This window comes from Chinchilla lanigera, unplaced genomic scaffold, assembly GCF_000276665.1.
Source record: "Chinchilla lanigera isolate Chin_1 unplaced genomic scaffold, ChiLan1.0 scaffold00004, whole genome shotgun sequence".
NCBI lineage: Eukaryota > Metazoa > Chordata > Mammalia > Rodentia > Chinchillidae > Chinchilla > Chinchilla lanigera.
Window position 1 is genome coordinate 40,621,100 of NW_004955405.1, and position 21,332 is coordinate 40,642,431.

At 50.0% G+C, this 21,332-nt stretch overlaps 1 protein-coding gene across 4 annotated transcripts in view; it reads left to right on the plus strand.

Annotated features, from left to right (window-relative positions):
• Rfx4 (regulatory factor X, 4 (influences HLA class II expression)) overlaps positions 1 to 21,332 on the plus strand; it is a 165,602-nt gene that overhangs the window by 137,709 nt on the left and 6,561 nt on the right. For all 4 annotated transcript variants that reach the window (XM_005374623.2, XM_005374622.1, XM_005374624.1 and 1 more), the window contains 4 exons: positions 5,339 to 5,458; positions 5,735 to 5,893; positions 17,440 to 17,602; positions 19,187 to 19,325. In XM_005374623.2, coding sequence (XP_005374680.1) covers positions 5,339 to 5,458; positions 5,735 to 5,893; positions 17,440 to 17,602; positions 19,187 to 19,325 — 581 coding nt within the window. The remainder of the gene's footprint in view (positions 1 to 5,338; positions 5,459 to 5,734; positions 5,894 to 17,439; positions 17,603 to 19,186; positions 19,326 to 21,332) is intronic.

Consider the following 21,332-nt stretch of genomic DNA (forward strand, 5'->3'; position numbering starts at 1 on the left):
AGCACAGCAGAAATGAAGAACAATTAATAATCAGAGCACAAGGAAAAGTGTCTTCCTTCAAAACACATCAGGCATAGGCCAGGCATGGTGGCACACGCCTGTAATCCAAGCACTCAGGAGGCTGAGGCAGGAGCATCATTGCAAGTTTGAGACCAGCCTGGGCTACAGAGTGAGCTCAAGGCCAGCCTGAACTGCATAGCGAGACCCTGTCTCGAAAAAAAGAAAAAACATCAGGCAAAAATACTTTTACAGAAAATTTTTACTAGACTTAAAAGAAACATGTAATTCTTAGTTTATGAAAATAAACATGAAGTCATGAAAATCAATATTTAAGAAGATAAAAATAAAAGAATAAAAGCAATAAAACTTATAAAGCTAATCTCAATTTCAAAATCTGGCAAGAATAGTAGAGGAAAAAAGTTGTGATTCAACCACATGTGTTTTCACAGTTGAAAAAGTCTAGGTAAACTATTAGCAGTCTAATCCTATGGCAGTTTTTTTAACAATCATGATTAATAAATCTATGACAAAAATTCAAATATTAGTCAAGTCTAACAGTTACTACTTAGCATACTATATTGATAGATTTAAAGTGAAAAATCATATGATCATCTCCATAGCTACAGAGAAATAAATAGCATTAGATGCTATTCAGCTTTCAAATATGAGTTCTGAGAAAATTCTTAGCAAATTATGAATAGATGATTTATTTAATACTAAAAAGTATCCCAAAATCTACAGCAAATATTATACTAAATGGTGAAATTTTATAAGTTCTTCTGCTTAAGTCTTAGAAGACAATATATGCTAGAGATCCTAGCCAATGCAATAAGAAAAGGAAAAGAAATACTAGAATTGGGAGGGAAACACAAAGCTATCTTTATTTATAGATGTTATAATTGTTGGCAAAACAGAATCTATAAACTAATAAAACCAATAGGAATTCAGCCAGGTTACTAAGTTCAGTTGTAATAAAATTGTTGGTATTTTCAGCACTAACTGGAAAACAAATATACCTGAAACTAAAAAGTACCTAGAAATAATTCAATAAAAATTATTTTAAGATCTTCAAGGAGAAATTTTAAAAGTTACTGAAGTACACCATGCCTGTGTTTAGAAAGACTCAAGCTCAAAAAGATGTTAATTATCTTCATTTAGTATATCCATTCAAAGTAATTCCAGCCCAAATCTTAACATTTTTTCTTTGATTTTTTAACAATTTGATCTGGAAATTCACATGAAGAGCAAGGTGTGGGGGGACGAGGTGCAGGGACTTGCTCAGCTGACTCCCAGAGGTGTCCTCAAGCAAGGTGGCCCAGGGCCTCAAAGCGCTGGACAAACAGCAAGGGGCAGAGCAGAGAGTCCCGGGGCAGAGCAGAGAGGCCCGGGGCAGAGCAGAGAGGCCCGGGGCAGAGCCACTGCCTCCTGTCTCCGCCTCGTCAGATCCTTGTTCCCCTGTCCATCAAACGAGTGCAGTAGAGATGATTTACATGAGGGACGGGAGGAGGAGGGGGCATGAAAATCAGTTGGAAATGTTCCAAGAAGAAAATAAAATTAGGCCCCTTCCGTATAACTTCTGAAAGGAAACGTCTAAATAAAAAACAGTAACAACAAATTTTAAACTTTTTGGAAGGAAATATGAAATGCTACATTTATGATCCTGGAAGAGGAAATTATTTCTTTTGAATGGTGCCAAAAAAAGACAAAAAGAAAAAGAAAAACAAGGCCAAATCGGCAACATTTGGATTTTAAACTTCTGTTTACACCTGAAACAAAGTTAAAATATAAAAGCAACCAAAAGGGAGAAGGTATTTTGCAATGCATATAACTATTAAAGGATTAAAGTCCAGAATATATAATAAACCTCTCTAAATAGATTTTTTAAAGACAAATAAATACCCCAATAGAAAAAGGAGCAAAAACTATGAGTAGGCAACTCACTAAAGAGGAAGTTCAGCCTGGCATAGTGGCACATACCTGTAATCCCAGTACTTGGGAGACTGAAGTAGGAGGATCACCGCAAGTTTGAGGCCAGCCTGGGCTACACAGTGAGTTCACAACCAGCTTGAACTACACAGCGAAACCCTGTCTCAAAAAGAGGACGTTCAAGTGGACAACAGTCATACAGAAAGATCTGTGCCTTGGTAATAACCCGGGCAGTGCAGATTGCAGTGACAACATCTCACACTTTCGGGCTGAAAATTATTACATTCCATACAGTGCCAGAAAAGTCATAGGGCATTTTGCTCAGCGTTTGGCACTGTCTCATAAGATTAAAGATGCAGATGCTCCTGGGCCCTGTCAATTCCACTTCCAGAAAACAGGTACGAAAAAATTCATTGCAGCCCATTTCCATCAGTGCAAAATTGCCAAGGACCGAGCTTCCCCCGGCAGGAGAATGCAGAGATCACGGTACTTTCAAGCCAGGCTCATTCAGCAAGGGCCACATGTATCCTCGTGGATGGACCTCAAAACACAGATTGTTACAAGCAAGCTGCAGAATGCCGTCTCAAGTATTACACCTTTACATCAAATCTGGACACAGAGAATCCTGTGACATTCGTGGATCCATAAACATATGTGGTGAACATCTGAAACGCGTGTGAGCACTAAATGACATGCCAGGGAGTGACTGCTCGGGACAGACAAGGAGGCAGAGAGATATGATGAAGGAAGGGAACATGGGGTTTTATATTTTTCTTCAATTAAAAAAGGCTGGTTTAAATGTAATAAAATATTACGATATTAGAAAGCTAGGTGGCAAATACACTAGGGTTCAGTGAAAAAATTCTCTACTTTCATATATGTTTGAAATTTTTCATAGGAAAAAAGAAAATTTTAGATTCTATAAATTGCTAGGTTGCCAGACAGCAACGACACAAGTATCTTTCTCTCTCCTAACAGCTTTTATCCTGGTAGGCTCTGATGTTCACCAGCTGTCTGACTATGGGGAAAGTTGCACAGCCCCCTGAGCCTCGTTTCCCCAAGGGCTCCTGAGGGTGACAACCCCTGCCTCAGAATGTGGTCGGAACGCTCCACCAGCCTAGCACAGGGCATACGACCGAGTGGTCAACACTTGCTCATTTGATTCATTCAGTTAACAAACATGTGCCTCTAATCTGTGCCCGGCACGGTTCTGGAGGCTTGATCCACAACAGTGGACAAGACAGAACCATCTCTGCGGCCGGTGTGGTGGCACACATCTGCAGTTCCAGCTCTCGGAAGGCTGAGACAGGGGGATCACAAGTTTGAGCCCAGGCTGGGCAACTTAGGGACTTAGTGAGACCCTCTCTCCAAAAGCAAAATAAAATAAAAAATGAAATAGGGGCTGGGGATGTAGCTCAATGTGAACACCCGCCCCATCAATCTTTCTGTGTCTCCCTTTCCGTTTTCCACTCTCCCCGTGCGCACCAGTCCTATGGCCATGACACCCTGGCATGAACTGCTTCTTGCTCAGTAATCTTAATGATAAATTTCTGCTTGCTGAGAACGCTGTGGCCTTTGTGAGGCCAGGGCTAAGCTGTACGCGTCCTGTATACCCAGAATGTGTGACGTGATAGCAGGCGAACGGCAGGAGCACTTGCGCCACCTGTTTGAAGCACGACTGAAGTTTACCGGACTGGCTGGGTAACGGATCAGACCCTGAATGAAGGCTCTGGGAGCCCAAAACAGCAGTTTCCCAGAAGTGCAGCCTCCGGGCTCAGCTCTGATTTTTCCAACAGTGTGATCTTAAACCTGTTTCTTTACCTCGTCAGATCTTTGCTTCCTTATCTAAAAAACCGGAGGGCTGACAGATGATTTGCAGTGTCTGCTGGCTTTAAAACTACCAGCCAAATTCCATTTTTTCACCCAGCCAGGGTTTCGCATTCTGACTCATTATGCCATGGTTGTTCCTTCTATCCGTGTTGACCTAGATCAACACCGTAGCAAAAGAATTTCTTCATTAGAGGCACCTTTTCTTTTTAAGCATCTGGTGCCCATCCTTGGGCATACTTTATGAAGAAAACTATCATTGGCTGGTTCTTGAAATAGTCACAGTAGCTACCACTGATGAAGCCTTGAGCAGGTACTTTTCCTCCTGGTATTCCACAGCGTCCTCATTTTAGAGAGCCATACTGCGTAACAGTTGAAAAGCAACTCCAGGAGCAGTCTTGGGTTGGAGTCCTGGTTCTGCCACTTACTGACTTTGGATGCTTATTTTACCTCTCTAAGCCTTGATTCCCCTTTTGTAAAAAAAGAATATTACTCACTTCACGTGGATGAGATGAGAATGACTGACAATAAATCTACAGCAGCTAACACCATGGTCAGCAAGAACGCAGTCTCAAAATACCTGATTTTGTTTTGAATGTTCAGAACGGTTAGGGAGTGGAGGGAAGGGGCCATAAAAAGAAGTAAGATGTGTTATGTGCATGTCCCAACTGCAAGCATGTACTCATAAAAATAAAAATTAAAAAATGATTAGGGAGGCCAGGCGTGGTGGTGCACACCTGCAATCCCAGCACTCGGGAGGCTGAGGCAGGAGGATCGTTGAGAGTTCGAGACCAGCCTGGGCTACAAAGTGAGCTCAAGGCCAGCCTGCACTGCACAGCAAGACTCTGTCTCAAAAAGACAAAAAAATAATAATAATAATTAGGGAGGATAACCTGAAAAATTGGAACAAAAATGCCCTCCACCCAGAATGGTTGAAGAGATTAATTAAAGGGCATAAAACTCAGACCTCAGACCTGGGCCCACAGGAAACTCTCCTCGGCTGACTGTTCACACTGCCTTTTACGAAATATCTACCCCACGCTGGAGATGAGGGGCACTGCTTAAAGATGCCAGCTTATTTCAGTCCAATACCTTTCCTAAGAACTAGGTGAAGTCTCGCAAACCTTTTGGGAAATAACTTGGTTATTGCATATTTAAAATTTCGGTTTTGCTATCAGAATTCTGTCAGGCACGGTGGTAGACATCCGTGAACTAAAGGCACAGTCCCTGCCGTGGACGCTGCTGCGGGCCAGCTGGGGTCATTTCTTATGCATGTGGAGGGGGGAGTGCGTGACCCTGTGTCAGTAAGCGCTGAGCGGGGTGAAGGGGCGGAGCGGTGGGCGGAGCTCGGCAGCCCGGGAGAGCTGGTGCCGTGGGCGCCCTGTACCGCGAGGCCGTCGGAATGGAGGAGCGAACCGGTGGGGTGGCTGGGAATACAGCAACGCGCGAGCGAGGAGATGGGCAGGGTGGGGAAAGCAGACCCCTGAGCACGTCTCGGGGAGCACGGGAGCGAGGGCTGCCGCCGTGTGCGGAGGAGCCCGCCTGCTGCCGGGGCTGACTTCCCCGCTCCATCTTCCCTCGCCAGGGTCTTTCCACCTCATCCACTTGATGTTCGACGACTACGTGCTGTACCTGCTGGAGTCGCTGCACTGCCAGGAGCGGGCCAACGAGCTCATGCGAGCCATGAAGGGCGAGGGCAGCAGTGGTGAGCGGGCCTGGGGGCGACCGCTGCGGCTGGGCTTGCAGCCGGGCTTGCAGCCGCTGTGGGCCGGGCCAGGAAGCCCCAGGCGTTCTCCCTTTGGAGTGGTGTGTCTGCTTCTGGGACTTGCCTCACACGCCACAGTAGTGGGAAAGCACAAACGCTTCAAGCGGGGGGCGGCTGGCGCAACACAGATGGCGAAATAGCGTTCACTGCTCCGAGTCCCTTAAGGACGGCCTGCCTCCGCGCTGGGCTGAGCGCTCGCCTTGTCTCTCTCCACAGAGGTTCAGGAAGAGATCGTCCTGACAGAGGCAGCCCCACCAACCCCTTCGCCCGTGCCGTCGTTTTCTCCCGCAAAATCTGCCACCTCCGTGGAGGTGCCACCTCCCTCGTCCCCTGTCAGCAACCCTTCCCCCGAGTACACCGGCCTCAGCACTACAGGTAATGAGAGCTCCCTAAGGTTTCGGCGTGGGGAGGGCGCTGAACCAAGAGCTTTCTGGGAAAATGCTCTTCCTCGCAAGGCAGTGCCAAAACCTCGGCATCTTCCTGGGGCTTTGGAGGACTTGCGGGTGTTGGCTTACCCACTGGTACGCTGCCCATGGTCTGTTTTCAAGTTGGCAGATTATGCATGTGATAAAAAGCTCCACTCCCAAAACTATGCCAGTGAAATGATAAAAATGATGTATAAGATAAAGGGGCTGGGGATTTAGCTCAGCGGCACAGCGGCTGCCTGGCAAGCACAAGGTCGTGAGTTCAATTCCCGGTACTGAAAAAAAAGATAATTTAACACACACCCATTCATGAAAGGAGGGAGGGCATTCTGTCTGAACCCAAAACTTGAGCGGTAGCTTTGGAAAGGGGGCAGGTAGGACGCCGTATACAAAGCCACAACCACTGGACGTGAGTGAGACAGGACCTATAAACAGAGCTGGTCAGGAGCCAGGCAAGGGTCGCCCTGCACATGACCATGATGAGGGTGGTGCTTCCAGGAGCCCACACCGCCTAGAGGTGCACAGAACTCTTGTGAGATTAACTGATAACCAAGAACCCCCCAAGCCTGGGTATATACGCAAAAGAATTGAAAGTAGAGACCGCAACAGATCCTTGTATATCAGTGTTCATAGCAGCATCGTTTACAGTAGCCAAAAGGTTGGAGGGACACAAGTGTCCACTGATGGGTGGATGGCTAAACAGAACGTGGCCTGTACACACCGTGGGACACGCTTCAGCCTTAGAAATAAACAGCACTCCCACACATGCTTCAACACAGATGAACCTGAAGTGAAATAAACCAGACACAAGGGGAAAAACGTTCCAGGATCCAGCTTGCCTGAGGACCCCGGAGGAGTCAAATCCACAGAGTGGAACGGTGGCTCCAGGGGCAGCGGGGCCAGAACTTCGGGCTGGGAATAGGAGGAACGCTGGGAACGGATAGCGGCAACGGCGGCAAACGGCACCTGCGCTTACGCCCCCGAGGTGTCCGCTCAAGGCGATGGGATTTTATATCGCGGGTGTTTCACCACCAAAGCACTGGCGGAAGCCCAGCCCCAGCAACGAACAACTGCACGCTAAGGAAAAGGAGGGTTTATATCCCAAGGAATGCAGTCACCATGCAGGACAGACAGCCTGAGAAGAGCGTTAGGACAAGAACCGAAAGAAGAGCTGGGGATGTAGCTCGTGGCACAGCACCTGCTTGGCAAGCACAAGGTCCTGAGTTTGATTCCCAGTACCAAGAAAGAAAGAAAGAAAAGAAAAGAAAAGAAAAGAAAAGAAAAGAAAAGAAAAGAAAAGAAAAGAAAAGAAAAGAAGGAAGAAAGGAAGAAAGAAACTGAAAGAGGAGACCATATCCACAAGTCAACTACCGATTTCAAAAAGAAATCCATATTTGTTGAAATAAATTTCAACAGGTGAATTGAGCAGAAAACTAGATCCCACTGAAAGAAAATTAGCGAGTGGAGAGACTGAGCTGAGGAATCCTCCAACAATTTGATACGGAGACAAAGAAATGTTAAGTACAGAAGAGCTGATACATCCAGAAATTCCAGTATTTATTTAATAGATATCTAATAAGTGTCCCCGAGACAGAACAGAGAGTGGAGGAGTGGCAGCCAGAGTTTCACAGAATGGAAAGAGACAAGACTTTCCCAACTGCAAGCTTCCAGTGTATTCTGTGCCGACTAACTGTGGGGAGGCTCCTCAGCTCTACACTCAGTGAAGGAAACTGAAGAAAAGTCTTATTAACTCCCCAAAGGAAAATGCAGACAATCTCCAAAGAGAGAAAATGGGGAGACTGATGTCAGACTTATCAGCAACGTTAGATTCGATTTCTGGAACAGTATTTTTAAAGTGAAAAAAATAACCCTGCATTTAAACCTTGAATGGAGGATCCTATTTACATAGATGTATGCATGATTATGCGTATATGCATGTATATGTGTGTACAGAGATTTTTCCCTTTAGGAATTTTAATCTGCCAAGATCTATGCTGGGTGCTATGGGAAATCATTCCAATTAAAATGCTGAGGCTTTGCTACCAACAAGCCAGCAAGGTATGAATTCGTTCTGTGGGTTCCACAGGAAGCAGAGAGGCTTTCGGTGTGGAGGCTCAGAGAGACTTCAGAAAGACTCCATCTTTGTGGCATGGAGGGTTTGGTAGTAACCAGTTCATGCTTTTTCCATCCAAACCTGCTCCGTTTTCTTCACATTCCCAGGCACAAGACCTGAGAGTGGTCTTCCTATCTTTCCTCTCCCTCAACTCCTGGATTCGCTGGGACAGGCTAAGGTGCTGTTACAGGGATGCAACATGTGAGGAGTTAGCAAGGGAGCAAGGTCCCTTTCACGCTCACAGCAGTCCTGGCAGGCTGTTCTGTCACACCGCAGGCCCTGGTTAATGCAGCTGTTTGGAAACTCACGTTCTCTCATATTAGGCTTCCCTAGACCTGGTGTGATGGCTCTCGAAGCCTGGCCCACAGAACCCCGGCCAGGCCCCTAGGCGGCCGCCAAGGACCTTCCAACTTGGAGTCTCTGTGGTGGGGCCAGAGCCTGCAGGTGACCCAGGGCTCACCAAGACTGCACCAGCAGCAGAGAAGGAAAGAGGAGGAGGAGGAGGAGGAGGGAAGAGGAGGAGGAGGAGGGAAGAGGAGGAGGAGGAAGAGGAGGCAGGGGGAGGAAATCCTCTCTCTTCAACCCCCATCAGCAAGGAGGCCTCATGCCCACTACAGGGAGGCTGGGAAGTGCAGCCAGTGGGTACCCAGCTAGGGAGGGGAGCAGGTCTGGGGACACCGCCCAAGTCCAGTCGTCCTGACACAAACCCAGATAAGTGAGTCCTCCCCACCCCACCGGAGCTTCCTGGCTCAGGCCCTTCCCAGGCCTCAGGGACACTCAGGGCGGCTCAGGCTGGCCACTGGCTTCACACACTGCCCACGAGGCGGGTTTGGGGGAGGCTGACGCCTCCCAAAGATGCCACAGGCTTACAGGGGGCCTTAAAGAGCTCTCATTCTCTAGGTTTCTCCTTGCTGAGCGACACCCTCCTCCCAGCCCCACTGAGAAAATCAGGTACATCTCCCTCAACAATTCCCTTGACTCCAAGTTAGAATCTCCCGCCCTAGCCTCAGAGCCTAGTTCTCCTTAAGAGTCGGGCCATTTTCAGAATGCACTGGGAACTAAATTTGGGGGGCACCAAAGGAACAGTCAGGCGGCGCACTCAGAGTGCTGTCTGTCACTCGTTCACAGCAGTCCCGGCAGGATACTCTGTCGCAGCACGGGCCCTGGTTAATGCAGCCATTTGGAAACTCACGTTCCCTTGAACATCCGTCCATTTGTCCCACAAATAGTTCTTGGTTCTTGAGCAGCTTCGGTTTTGAGCCTTGGTGGATTTGTTTACACAGATGCCTCTGCAGTCATATTTTGATTTCTACTTTGGGGAGGATGAAGGGGAACAGACACACACACACACACACACACACACACACGTTTTGTCTTCATAGTGTGTTGTAGTTCCTGCTGAGAAGGCTCAGGAAGAGGAATTGTAGAGAAAAGAATAGCTTTGCTCCCTGAAAACAAAAAGGGATGAGAATGTCGGCACCATGTGCTACTCTTCAGCCGGCCAGGGGCTACTCCCAGCTTGGAATTACTGGGTCACCTTCTCCGGGGTCTGATGCCTCACTCAGGAAGGAGAGGGGACAGTAAGACCAGCCAGGAGTCGTTCCCCAGGACAGTCCTTCCCGCGCCTCCCTGCCAGCTCAGGGAGACACACACGAGTGCGCTAGTGATGGCATCCCTACTTCCGGGATGAACAGGGAAATTATGCAAAGAAAACAGCCCTGCACGATGAAGCAGAAACAGTTTGAGTGAGACGCTTCCTCATAGTGTGGCCAAGGAAACCCTAAGTAACAAGAGGATGGGAAGGGTATGCCGGAAAGATTTCTAGGAGCTCCTCCCAATGCTCAGTCCACTGGTGAGTCTGCCTCGCTTTCTTCATAGTGACTTGGGAGACCCACGGTATGGCAGGTGTGGTCCTAGGCTAGGCCACAGGAATATCATTACGGTGTTCAGAGATTTCTGTGCAATGTGTTCAAGTCATAAAAGTAGCTTCTTAGAAATACAAATGTGAAACAGGTTCTCTTCAGATGACGGTAAGCTTTGAAGATTTTAGCACATTCCAGCTTTGTTCTCAGATACCTCCAGGGGGCATTAAAAATGTCATCCTGTATAAAACTATGCATAATATTTTTCTCAAGTACCACTATTGAAATATTCAATTGCTCAATTAGGCGTGCAGTGGGTCACAGTCTTGGAGGTAACACATAATTTCCTAACAGCATGTATGGTTTCCTGACATATTCTACTTTAAAGCATAAATTATTTCTCCATCACGCATGCCTAAAACTAGAAAATTTATAATGGCGAGCTCCTAAGTTTGGAAACTTGCACATACTTTCATGGAACAGTATTGTAATTAGAAAATGCTTATGTAAATCTTCTAAATTCATCTGCCATGTTTCTCTTTTTTTTTAAAGTTACCTCCATACATGGTTTTCATGTCATTAATTTTTATATCTATTTTTAAATCATTACTTGATTTATATCCCTTCCACTTTCCAAAAAGCTTGTGAAGTAGTTTACAATACAAACAAGAAAGCCAATTTTTAAAAAAGATGCCAAACTGGGAAGCACGCAAGAAAGAAAAGGTGAGGGAAAAGTCAACCAACAAAACAACTCTTGGCTAAAAGTTTTCTCAAACCCGAAGGGAAAGTCCGTGTGACCTCCTTACGTTGTCAGGGTTCTGCTCTGAGTATCACTGACCATGGTGTTATCGGGCTGAGCCTGCTGAGAGTCAAGGCCACTCAGAATGACTCTTCCACAAATCAATGTCTTGCTTTGGGCGGACACTTCCTCATTTCTCAGCCATGAAAAGGAGAACAGTGTCAGGTCTGCCTCGTGAGCTCAAAGTGAAAATTAGTTGACTGCCTACAGCCTTTTGGCCCTCTTTGATACCCGCACTGGGGAATCCGAGGGAGTACAGATAATAAGCGATGACTCACTAGGAAAACAGCCACTCTATTCATATCTGTGTCTACTTCCACGTCCACGCTTACACATACTTCTGAATATGATTAATTGTTTTTAAAGGGGGAGGGGAGAGAAAGGGAAAAGAAAGGCATGTTGGGTATCTAAAATCCAACCCAGCACTGGGCCAGTGTCGACTGGGTTTACTAAAGTCTGTGGCAGCGCCACAAGACACTGGGTAAATGACTCCACCGAGCTGATTTCTGCAGAGACAATTCAGCCTGTTTGTCCACCCCCGCCCCCAGCTTGGCACCTCCCTCACCGCCAGGAAAAGTTAGACGCCTTAACTTCAGGGAAAAGGGCTCTTGTCCTCCTCAGGAGCGAGGCAGGTGGTGGGAGACGGATCAGGCCATTTAACATGACCTTGGGCTACAATTCCTCAATGTCACTTAAAGCAAAATGTTTCACTACTACTCTGTCTGGGTCAGGCCACGCAGGGCTCTAAAAGCCCGTTTATGATGTCATTGTAAGTATTCTCTCCTCCGCCAATGACAATAAAAGTTAACTATTAAACGCATGTTTTCAACTTCCCACCACGGGTTCCCTGCCACACAAAACCAGCAAATTAAATCAGTGAGATGCTAGGATGAATAATGAAACAGAAGCAAATTCCTCGTAAATGGCCCTGCCTGTAGAACATCTGGCCTGCCCAGCTGCGCCTTCTCTACCTCAGTGGAGGATGTCACAAGGATAGCTGACCCCTCGCCTTCCCAAACAACAAAAGCCCAGTTATTCTGAGGAGAGCTGGGCCAAGCCGAGTGGAACGCAATGCACGCGCAGCCCTGCCTAGAGCCTATGGTGACTCACGTACAGTGCATTCTTCCAGCATGGCCGCTTCCTTTTCTTTGAAGAAATAGAATTAGAAATGGAGCGCTTCTGCGCTGGGGCTCCCGTGGTCAAGTCTGGGCTCAGCGCTGGGGCCTCAGATGTGCTCGTTCGTTTGTTCCCTCCCGGGCTCACTCAGTAAACACGCGTTCAGTGTCCCTCACAGGGCTGAGACTGTAGTGGACAGGAGTCCCAGGCAGGGGGATGGCAGGGGGCCAGGCCTGAGTCGGAGAAGAGCTCACCAAGGAAGATCGGGAAGGAGAGGAGGCAGGAGAGGAAGATGCTGGGCCACAAGGCCAGCAGCGCTGGGAACCTGACCCACTTGCTGCTCCGGTCAGTTCTGCCGATCAGGGGTAACCCTGGAGCTCTTGGCGAAGGGTGCCATGAACAGCTGTGCTTCCTGGGGTCAGCAGGTACTTTCCTTAGGCACCGCTACCTAAAGGACAGGCGACAGCCAAGGAGAGACAAACAGATACAGATCTTTCCCTATCTCACCCTTGACAAAATATTGTGGGGAATGTTTAGTTAGTCTCATAGAAATCAAGCAGCATTGTCCCAGTAGAACTTTCCATGATGTTCCAAATGGAAATGTGTTTCCTCGTCTCCACTGCCCCAAACAGCAGTCACCGGCCACATCTGTGTGTGATCACATCTGATGTGGCCAGTACAACTGAGACCCGGATTTTTAATTGTATTTGGTTGTACTCAACTGAAGTGTAAGTAGCCTCATGTGCTTAGTGGCTGCTGAGGAGGGTAGGGAAGCACTAGAATCTCCACACACTCCTTATTTCTCGGGCAGCTGCAAACAAAAGGCTTGGCTTAGCTGAAAACCTGAATGCTATCTGTGATGGTTCACACAATCGTAGTGGGGAAAAGGTTCAACTGAGTTGGTCCAAGATCTGAAGGAAAAGGTACACGCAGGTAGCCTGGGAAGTGAAAACTGAGGCCACTTTGGCCCTTTGCCAATGTCATGGGCAGAATCTATAACTCCTGATTTTTAATGGCTTCCTTCATGCAGAGTACATGACAGGAAGCAGTCTCTGCCCTCGTGGTAGTCAGATTCTTGTGGGTGAGAGTCCTAGGCAGTGGGGGAGCAGGGGCCTAGGCCTGAGACAGAGAAGAGCTCGGCACCTTAAGGAGAGAAAGTGTGATAGGGCCTTGCTACTGCAGGCGTTCTGTGGGCCAGCAGCATCGACATCCTTTAGGAGCTTGTTAGAAATACCCTACTCCCAACAGGGTCAGGATCTGCATTATAATGAGATCTCCAAGGGTTCAAATGCATGTCCAGGTATGAGAAGCAAGGCTGTTGTGGAAAAGCTTTGAAGTTGGCAGATCTGCGGTCAAACCCCAACTCTCCCACTTACCTGAGCAAGTGCTTTGACCTCTTGGGACTCAATTTTCTCACCTGAAAAGGGAGGGAGCGCTTCTTACCTCGGGAGGTTGTTGTGAAGATTTAATGAGTCAAAGTGAAAACACAGTAGCGTGAGGTCTGGTTTGTGTTGGGTAATCATTCACTCACGCGCTGGGCAGCTTATTAGTGACTGGTACGGTCCAAGCACCCTTTTTGTCGAAGCCTTTTCCAAGACAAAACAAATCAAAACACCTTGAGGAATAAGAGCGTTGTGTTGGGGGTGGGAAGAAAACGTTCCCCTCCAGCAGTTTCAGTCCTGTGAGGCGGCCGACAGTGCTTTGCGGATCTTCACAGGATTCTCAAAACTCAGGCTTGTGCCACTGTCCTCAGAGCCTTAAATAAATAGTGATGCGACCGTGAGCCGCCCCACGGGCAAGGCAGATATGGGAAAATATCGGCGTTAAACAAATAGGGAAGCATTGTTATTATTTTCCCCGCAAATAAAACGTCTTTAAAATTAAGCACAAAGAGCTACACAGATTCTCCTTTATTAGTTTCCTTAAAAAGCAGCAGCAGCAGCAGCAGCGATTCTCCCTGGAGGTCCCACTGCTAGGAGAGGCAATGCAAGGGGTGTTTTTTTCTGGTCCCCAAGCAAAAAGCGTTTCTCACCCAAGCCAGTAGGTGTTAATCTGCTTAAGCCTGCCTGAGTGGACACGTTAGATTGCTGGCACATGGCCATTTAGGGGTTTTGTTCCCAGGACCACAGGAGCCCATTTTTCCAAGAGTTCCACTAGCTTTTTGTTTGATAACGTCTAATTCTAGCAGCATTTACTCCTTCAACGACAGATTCAAAAGAACAAAAATTTACTGAACACCTACTATTTGGCAGACCCTCTGTTGGGGACACAGAGCTGAATAAGGAACAGTTTCTGTGCTCCAGGAGCTCCCACAAAAGTAACTTCTGCATTCTCTCAGGTGATGGCTATTGTCACCGTGTCTTCCTACTGCTTGGAAAAAAAATCCTTTGGCCGCCTTGACTGGCCTCTTTCAATCGCACTGACCTTGCAGTCCTCCTCTGGGGTCCCAGGGTTAATTACTTGCTTGTTGTGGCTGGCTCATTGTTCTCCTGAGCTTCCCAGCCCCTCTCGTCACATTTGCAATGATAAAATCTGTTCAATGCATTTTATTTCCTTTTCTTTTTTTACAAAGGCAATACATTTTCATTACAGAATAATACAGATAAAGGGCAAATTTTAAAATCATCCCCCGTACTCTCACCTAAAGACAGCCTAAAGACAACCTGCTTTAATAAGAAGAGTACTTTTTTTAATCATAAGAGTAATATAATTTCATGTCAAGTTTGGAGCATGGGGCAGGGCAATCAGGACTAATCTAATCAGCAGAAATAAGAACATCTCAGAGGTTTTGCCTGTGATTTCACGGTTCGAGTGAACGATGCCTACCACATACCCTGCCGAAGGCATTGTCTTTTGGGGAAGGACAGAGGTCTGGACATGAAGACCAGGAAGGGGTGCTTTTAGCTGCACTGCTCAGTGAGGGCACCGGGATTTCAAAGGAAAATGAGTCCAGACGTTTGGCGCCATTGTTGGAGTGCCTGTTACTGCTCGACTATTTCATTCCCAGGGCCTTAGTCAGTGTGTCGCTGCTGCGACGGTACTTGGCATAATCCACGGCTAAGGAGAGAAAGTCATACCTGATCTCAGGTTTAGAGGGGTCAGTCCAGGGTCAGTTGGCACCACTGCCTCAGGGTGGGACATTCCGATGGGCCAGTGCCACTCTGGGCCTTGGGGACACTTAAGATCCCAGTGGTAGCATCGATGGAATCTGCCCTAAGAAATCACCTTTGTTCAACATGAAATGAGAAACATCTATTTTAAGAAAGTTTCATATAATAATTCCTGAATTCCTCATGAAGAGTGCTTGAATATCATTAAACACTTACCACAGGGCCTGGCTTGGTGGTGCAGCCTATAATCCCAATATGAGGGGGAAAATAACTCCCAACCTGTGAGATGCTGGCTGTACCGAGTTCGTGTCCCCGGAACATCGAAGGATGACTTCCAAGGTCGAGAGGCTGAGCATAGGGAAGCACTGTTACTGTTTTCCCTCATCTCTCTCTGTTCTGGGCTCTTGTTCACTGAGCGAAAGCTCCTGAGGGACAGCAGGGGGTCCCGGAAGGGGGTCACAGAAGCACTTTCTCGGAGAATGTTCTATAGAGCAAAACCTCGAGTGAGAACAACGTGGGTCAAACTATAGTCAACCAGTAGGATCACAAGTATGGCCACTTAGCTAGTACTGACCCAGGGACCGAGGCATGTGGCAAGGAGGTGTGGCTGGCATCAGTAACCGTAGCTTATCTGTGACTTCTAATGAAGAAAGAGCAAAAGTGTTTTTGGAAAGCATGGGAGGATGGGTCTGGATGTTCCGGGCACCCACCTAGGCATCTGATGCCCCTCTGGCCTCACTGGACCCGGTGGTGCTAATTGCAGACCATCTCAAGTTGCTGTTTGCTCCTGAGGGAGGCCTGCAGGCCTGGCTGTTGTGTCTCTACCTGGAACCCTGGCCTTCAGATGCACCTCCAGCCATAGTTTTGATGTGTTTTCATTTTCAGCCCGACCAGACTCTCAAGGGCCCAATCTCTGTCTGATTGCCTATTAATTTCTAACTTATGTGTCTATAATACCAGCATTCTAGGAGGCTGAGGCAGGAGAATCACAAGTTGAACCTAATCTGGGCAAATTAGTGCCTTGGTGAGATCTTGTCTCAAAATAAAAAACTGTAAAATGCTGGTGATGTAGCTCAAGGCAAAGGCCCTGGGTTCAGCCCCCAGTACTGAGGAAAAAGAAAAACAGTTTCCCACGTGCAAGGCTCTTTGACACATATTATCTCAGTTAAGCTTCAAACAGCCCTGTAAGATAGATATTGTCATCGTCACCATTCTGTTGATGATGACGCACAGGCTCATCAAGGGGAAGAGGTTTACCGGAGACCTCGTAGCCAGTGTGTGGTGGGACCAGAGCCCAGAGCAGAGGGAGAGGAGGCAGAGACAGTGGAGAGTGGGAGGCCGCCTGGGCCCAGGGCCCCGCCCGAGCCCTTGGGGACCCTGGTGCTGTGCTGTGCCCCTCTGAGGGGAGGTCAGTGTGGGCATGAGGAACAGGCCTGAGAGGGAAGGTGAGGCCACAGCGCAGGTGTGGAACCGCACACAGCGGCCCCTCTGAAAGCAGCTCTGGCTCGACTGGAGTTTAGAGGGTTCCGTTCCCTCTTCCGTTCAGGGCCTTTTTCACCAGGTCTCTGCCGTATAATCGGCCCAGCACTTATCTTCCAACTCCACCTCAGCGGAGGCGCTCTCCTCTACTACCTGCAAAGCCTGTGGTAGAATGGACTGAATTTCAAGGCTGCACCCTTTCCTTTACCTTCCGGGAGGAGTTTTAAGATGGAAATTGTCTGACACGGGAACATACAGAATGGGGAGACCAAGTCCTCGCTCACCTTCACCTTAAGCATGTGGCCTCCCCTGACCAGGGCTCTGGGTTCCCTGTGCCCGAAAGGGAAGTCGAACCTCCTTCCTTCCACCTCCTAAAACAGATGCTTTCTACTATGTAACATAGCTCAAAAACGGTCAGAAATCCAACTGTCTGATAAGTTTATTATTACTGCTAACAACTTCTTAAACTGTCTTCTCTTTTTTAAAGTTCTAAGCATCCTATGAAATTCTCAGCATCTGGGGCACTTTTAATTCTGTCAGGTACCCTCCTCCCCACCTCCCACATGCGCCTATAGCACTTTCGAGATTTCCAGTTAAAAGAAACTCCGTGGAATTAGTAATAGGTATGGAATCGGTCACAGTCCGGGTGGCTGTCTAATGATCCTCAAAAAGACCTGGGCAGGCCGGGCCCAATAATCTACTTAGGTTTGCTGAGGGCAGTTTGTTGGATCCTTAATACCTGGTGAGTTGTGCCTGCCTGGGCTTTCCTGTGTCCTCCCTCCCTCCCTTCCTTCCTTTTACCTGCCCTGTCATTCCTTGCCCTGTTCTCTCTCTTAAGCAGTGACCGAGAGTCCCTTGGCCGCCGGGCTCTGTGCTAGCCCTGGGGAGCTAACGGGTGAGAGCCGGGCCCCCACCTCACCGAGCTCACAGAGCCGCGTGTCTGGGCCGCGTTTTGGCCTTCAGCTTAGAGCGGTGGGAAGACTGTTGGTGACCAAAGCCTCTCGGTTGTCTCTGCAGGTGGGATGCAGTCCTACACATGGTCCCTGACATACACGGTGACGACGGCTGCTGGGTCCCCGGCGGAAAGCTCCCAGCAGCTGCCCTGCATGCGCAGCACTCACGTGCCTCCCTCCTCCGTCGCACACCGGATCCCGGTTTACCCCCACAGAGAGGAGCACGGGTAGGTGCCCTGCCGGGATGCTGCTGGCCTGAAGTTCGCTCTAGGAAGGCTGCACTTGGCAGCTGCTTCCTCAGAAGGCAGGAAGGGTGCCGCCCTGTGAGGCTCGCACAGCGTGACCAGACCCACGGTCGCATGCAGTCCCTGCCGTGGCCCGGTGACGTAGGCTGGAAGTGCTAGTGACCAATTCCACAGATAGGAACTTGAGACTCAGTTGATGAACTTCAGTTTTCCAGGGTCTCATACCCGGTGCATGGTGGGACCGGGATGGACCAGGCCTCCCCCAGTCCCGGGTCCTCTTGGCCCCTTTGGTGCCCTTGCAAAGCATGATGGTCAGTGGGTCCAAGTCTCCCCTGACTCCGCTCAGAGGCCCCTGGAGGGCTGCACCTATTTCCCACACCAGGGGGTCCCTGCAGACTTCAGCAGGGCTTTTCCCCTAAATAGATAAATACATGATTTGTTTTGCAAATACTTTTTTCTCACCTCTAGGCAGTGATGTTGCGGGCAGCACATACAAATCCAGTAACACGGGTCGCCCGACTCACGGTAGCCTTAGGCCATTGTGCACTGTCTGTATCAGAAGACACTAAATAGTGTCTCATGAGTGGGGGTCTGAAGCGCACCCGACTCTTGAGAAGAGACCTGAGGTGTGTGTTGCACAGGTGGCCCGGCCGAGGACAGCCAGGCAAACACCCTGAGGCGGGCACAGGCCACAGCACAGCCGCTCTATGCTCAGGGCCTTTTAGGGTATTTCCTATACATTTAGAGTGCACTCTGGAAATCCAGTGCAGAGAGGTTTGGGCCTGCAGGGGTGGCAGAAGGACACTGCTATAGGGAGGAGGCCAGTCATGTGGACACAGAAGTGCTGAGCTGTGTACTGGGTGAAGAACCCCAGGATGACCCTCTACGGGCGTCGTGCAGATGTGGGAGACAGGGCCGTGGGCAGCGCCGTCACCAGTAGGACAGGGCAGGCCTGGCTCACACTCTGGCTCTGGGCCTGGTGGACCTCACCTTCCGCCTCCCCCAGGACGGGCTCACAAAAGCACAGAAGTCCCTCCCCATGGTGGCCAGGCAGAGGCCCAAGGAATAGGGCAGCACAAATCCTAAAGCAGCTTCTTCCCTTTCTTACTAGCTGACAGTCTCGAGGTATGAGGGCAGGCCGTGGAGCCAGCAGAGAAGTTTTGTTCCTCACGGCTCTGTCCTGCTCACGGCCTGACTCCACTCGCCAGGAGAGCCGAGGAGAGGGAAAATCAGCCTGGGGTTTTCAGCGCCGAACAGGGCCACAGAATGGAGGGCTCTGCTCCCTCTGGCCTCACAAAGGGCACGTGTCAGCGGTGCCAGCGTGTACTCGCTGTCCTTTCCTGAGTAGCCACCCTCACACACGGTCTCTGGTCTCCACTCCCATCTGCCCCACAGAGTCCTGTCAGGGCCGGGGCCTCAGTGCCATCCTAACCAGAACAGAGATGGTAGCAGTCCAAAGTAAAAAGAAATGGGAGGAAAAGGAGAGAAACAACCAAAAGCCAAAAAAAAAAAGCTGTTTGTCCTCCCCGCTCTGGCTCACTCTTGCTGGCCCTCCCTGCCTTCCAGGTACACGGGAAGCTATAACTACGGGAGCTATGGCAACCAACATCCTCACCCGATGCAGAGCCAGTACCCAGCCCTCCCGCATGACACGGCCATCTCCGGGCCGCTCCACTACTCCCCGTACCACAGGAGCTCCGCCCAGGTGAGTGGTGGCCAGTCCGGTCAACTTAGCACCGCTAATAAGCACCTTCTGTGGCCTGTGTGTATGCACCCTGTGTGTCTCCACCAGGTGCACAGGCTCCCATCAGGCCCATTTCTGAGTAGCCACCCTCATAGGGGGCCTCTGGTCCCCGTTCCGTCCTCCCTCCTGAAGTCCTGTGAGGACCAGGACCTCAGCGCCATCCTGAACACCCTGCGCTCTCCTCAGTGCGCTCCTTTTCAGTCCAGCTCACACATGATCTTAACCAGAAAAGTCTCTCACAGTGGTCTCCCAGGCCACACATCTCCTAGGCTGCTCGCTGCCCGCCAAACAAAGCCCGCCCCTCTGCTCGAGGTGAGTGGACCAGGGCTGCACCTGCAGTTCCCTCGCGGAGCTTGCGCCTTGATCCAGACACTTCCTGCGCGTGGGCGCAACACCAGCTGAGCCCTGGTTCGCTCCATTCTACACAACCTTCATGGCTGCTGAGCCGGCCTCCCGGCGGCCTCTGTCTCTCTAAGGCACACCACACCTCTGCACCGTCCACAAACCCAACTGCCCACGACATTCCCTTTTGGCAGATCAGTGCTTCAGGGGCCAAGTCCGATTCTGCTGCGTCTCTCTCCACACCCACCTCCAACCTTTGTCTTAACCGAGCTGGCCCCTGTGTCGTGGCCGCCAGCGCCCACTTTCCCTGCGTCTCTGCAGACTGCTTCCAGTGGCTGCAAGCCTCTTCCGCTTGCTGTTCAGGACGAGCGTCCTCGGTCCTTGTGGCATTGCCTGGCGTGCCCCCTTCCTTCCTCCAGGACCTTATTAAATGCCACTCTTTGGCCTTCCTCCCTCATCCTCTGTGGTCAGCAACTTTCCTATCTAACGCTTCAGGGGACCTCAAGCTCCTTGAAGGCAAAGATTAAACCTGTCCTCCCAGGTCACAGGCCTGGCCCTCGTCAAAACGATCAGGCAACTTTTCTTAAACCCTTGCACCTGCCAGGCTCTGCGCCCAGCACTTTCCGCAGAGCGCAGAGGAAGTGAGCCTCGGAGGAGCTTGCCCTCGGGTGACTGGGACACGAGACACACAGGCACAGCGGCACCGGCACTGGTGCCTGAGGCAGGCAGGCCAAGGCCCGTTACATCAGCCATCTGCACACGGCCGCGCAGAGGGAGGGCCCTGCAGAGAGAGCCTCCACAGTAAGGGGCACTCGGGGCGGACAGGCCTCTGTTTTGATTTCCATCTGCAGTCCCGGGGGAGCCCTGGTGTAGTCCCCAGATGGCCGAGAAGTTGATGCCACTGAACCATCACCTGGGGCATTCATTATCGGTCTGCAAGTGCGTCACGCGGAGACACCAGCTCCCTAGGTGCTGCCTCTTGTGGGGGCAGAGTCCTTGCTCCTCCCCAGTAGCCTCTGTGTGACAGAACTGCTGCCGTGGGCTCGGTCGAGCTCAGCGCACCAGACGCAGCTCATCCACTCGTTAGTGCGTTCGTTAGTTACTCAAGTGATTGCTGGGTGCCCAGTGCGTGCGAGCCCTGCTCCATGCTCTGGGCATCTGGGAGCAGGAGGCAGCCCAGCGCCCACTGTGGCAGACAGCAAGGCCCAGCCACAGCTCCAGCCACCACCTTCCCTCCTTCCTCCTCCCTCACCACCTCCCCCGGGAAATTCAGGAGCTGGTCTTCTGGGGTGATGCTTTTGAAGGCACTGCCATAAAAGAAGCCATAGTCTCCTAAAGGGTCTTGCAGACCCTAGTGATTGAAAGACAGGTCTGCAGGGTCCACTCTGGAAGATGCAACCATTCCCATGGGCGCCACTGTCATCCGATGCCTGGAGGGAATAGTATGGCCCACAGCCTGCACCAGAGCCCACGAGGAGCCCTCTGCGTGCAGGGTGTGTGGGAGCAGCCCCAAGGTCCTGGGGCAGCCCATCCACTGCTGTGGCACCCTCTGCCACCACCACCCCCCCCCTGTCGCCCCATACACACACACGCTGTGCTCTGGGTCCATGCCTTGGGCTTCACCTG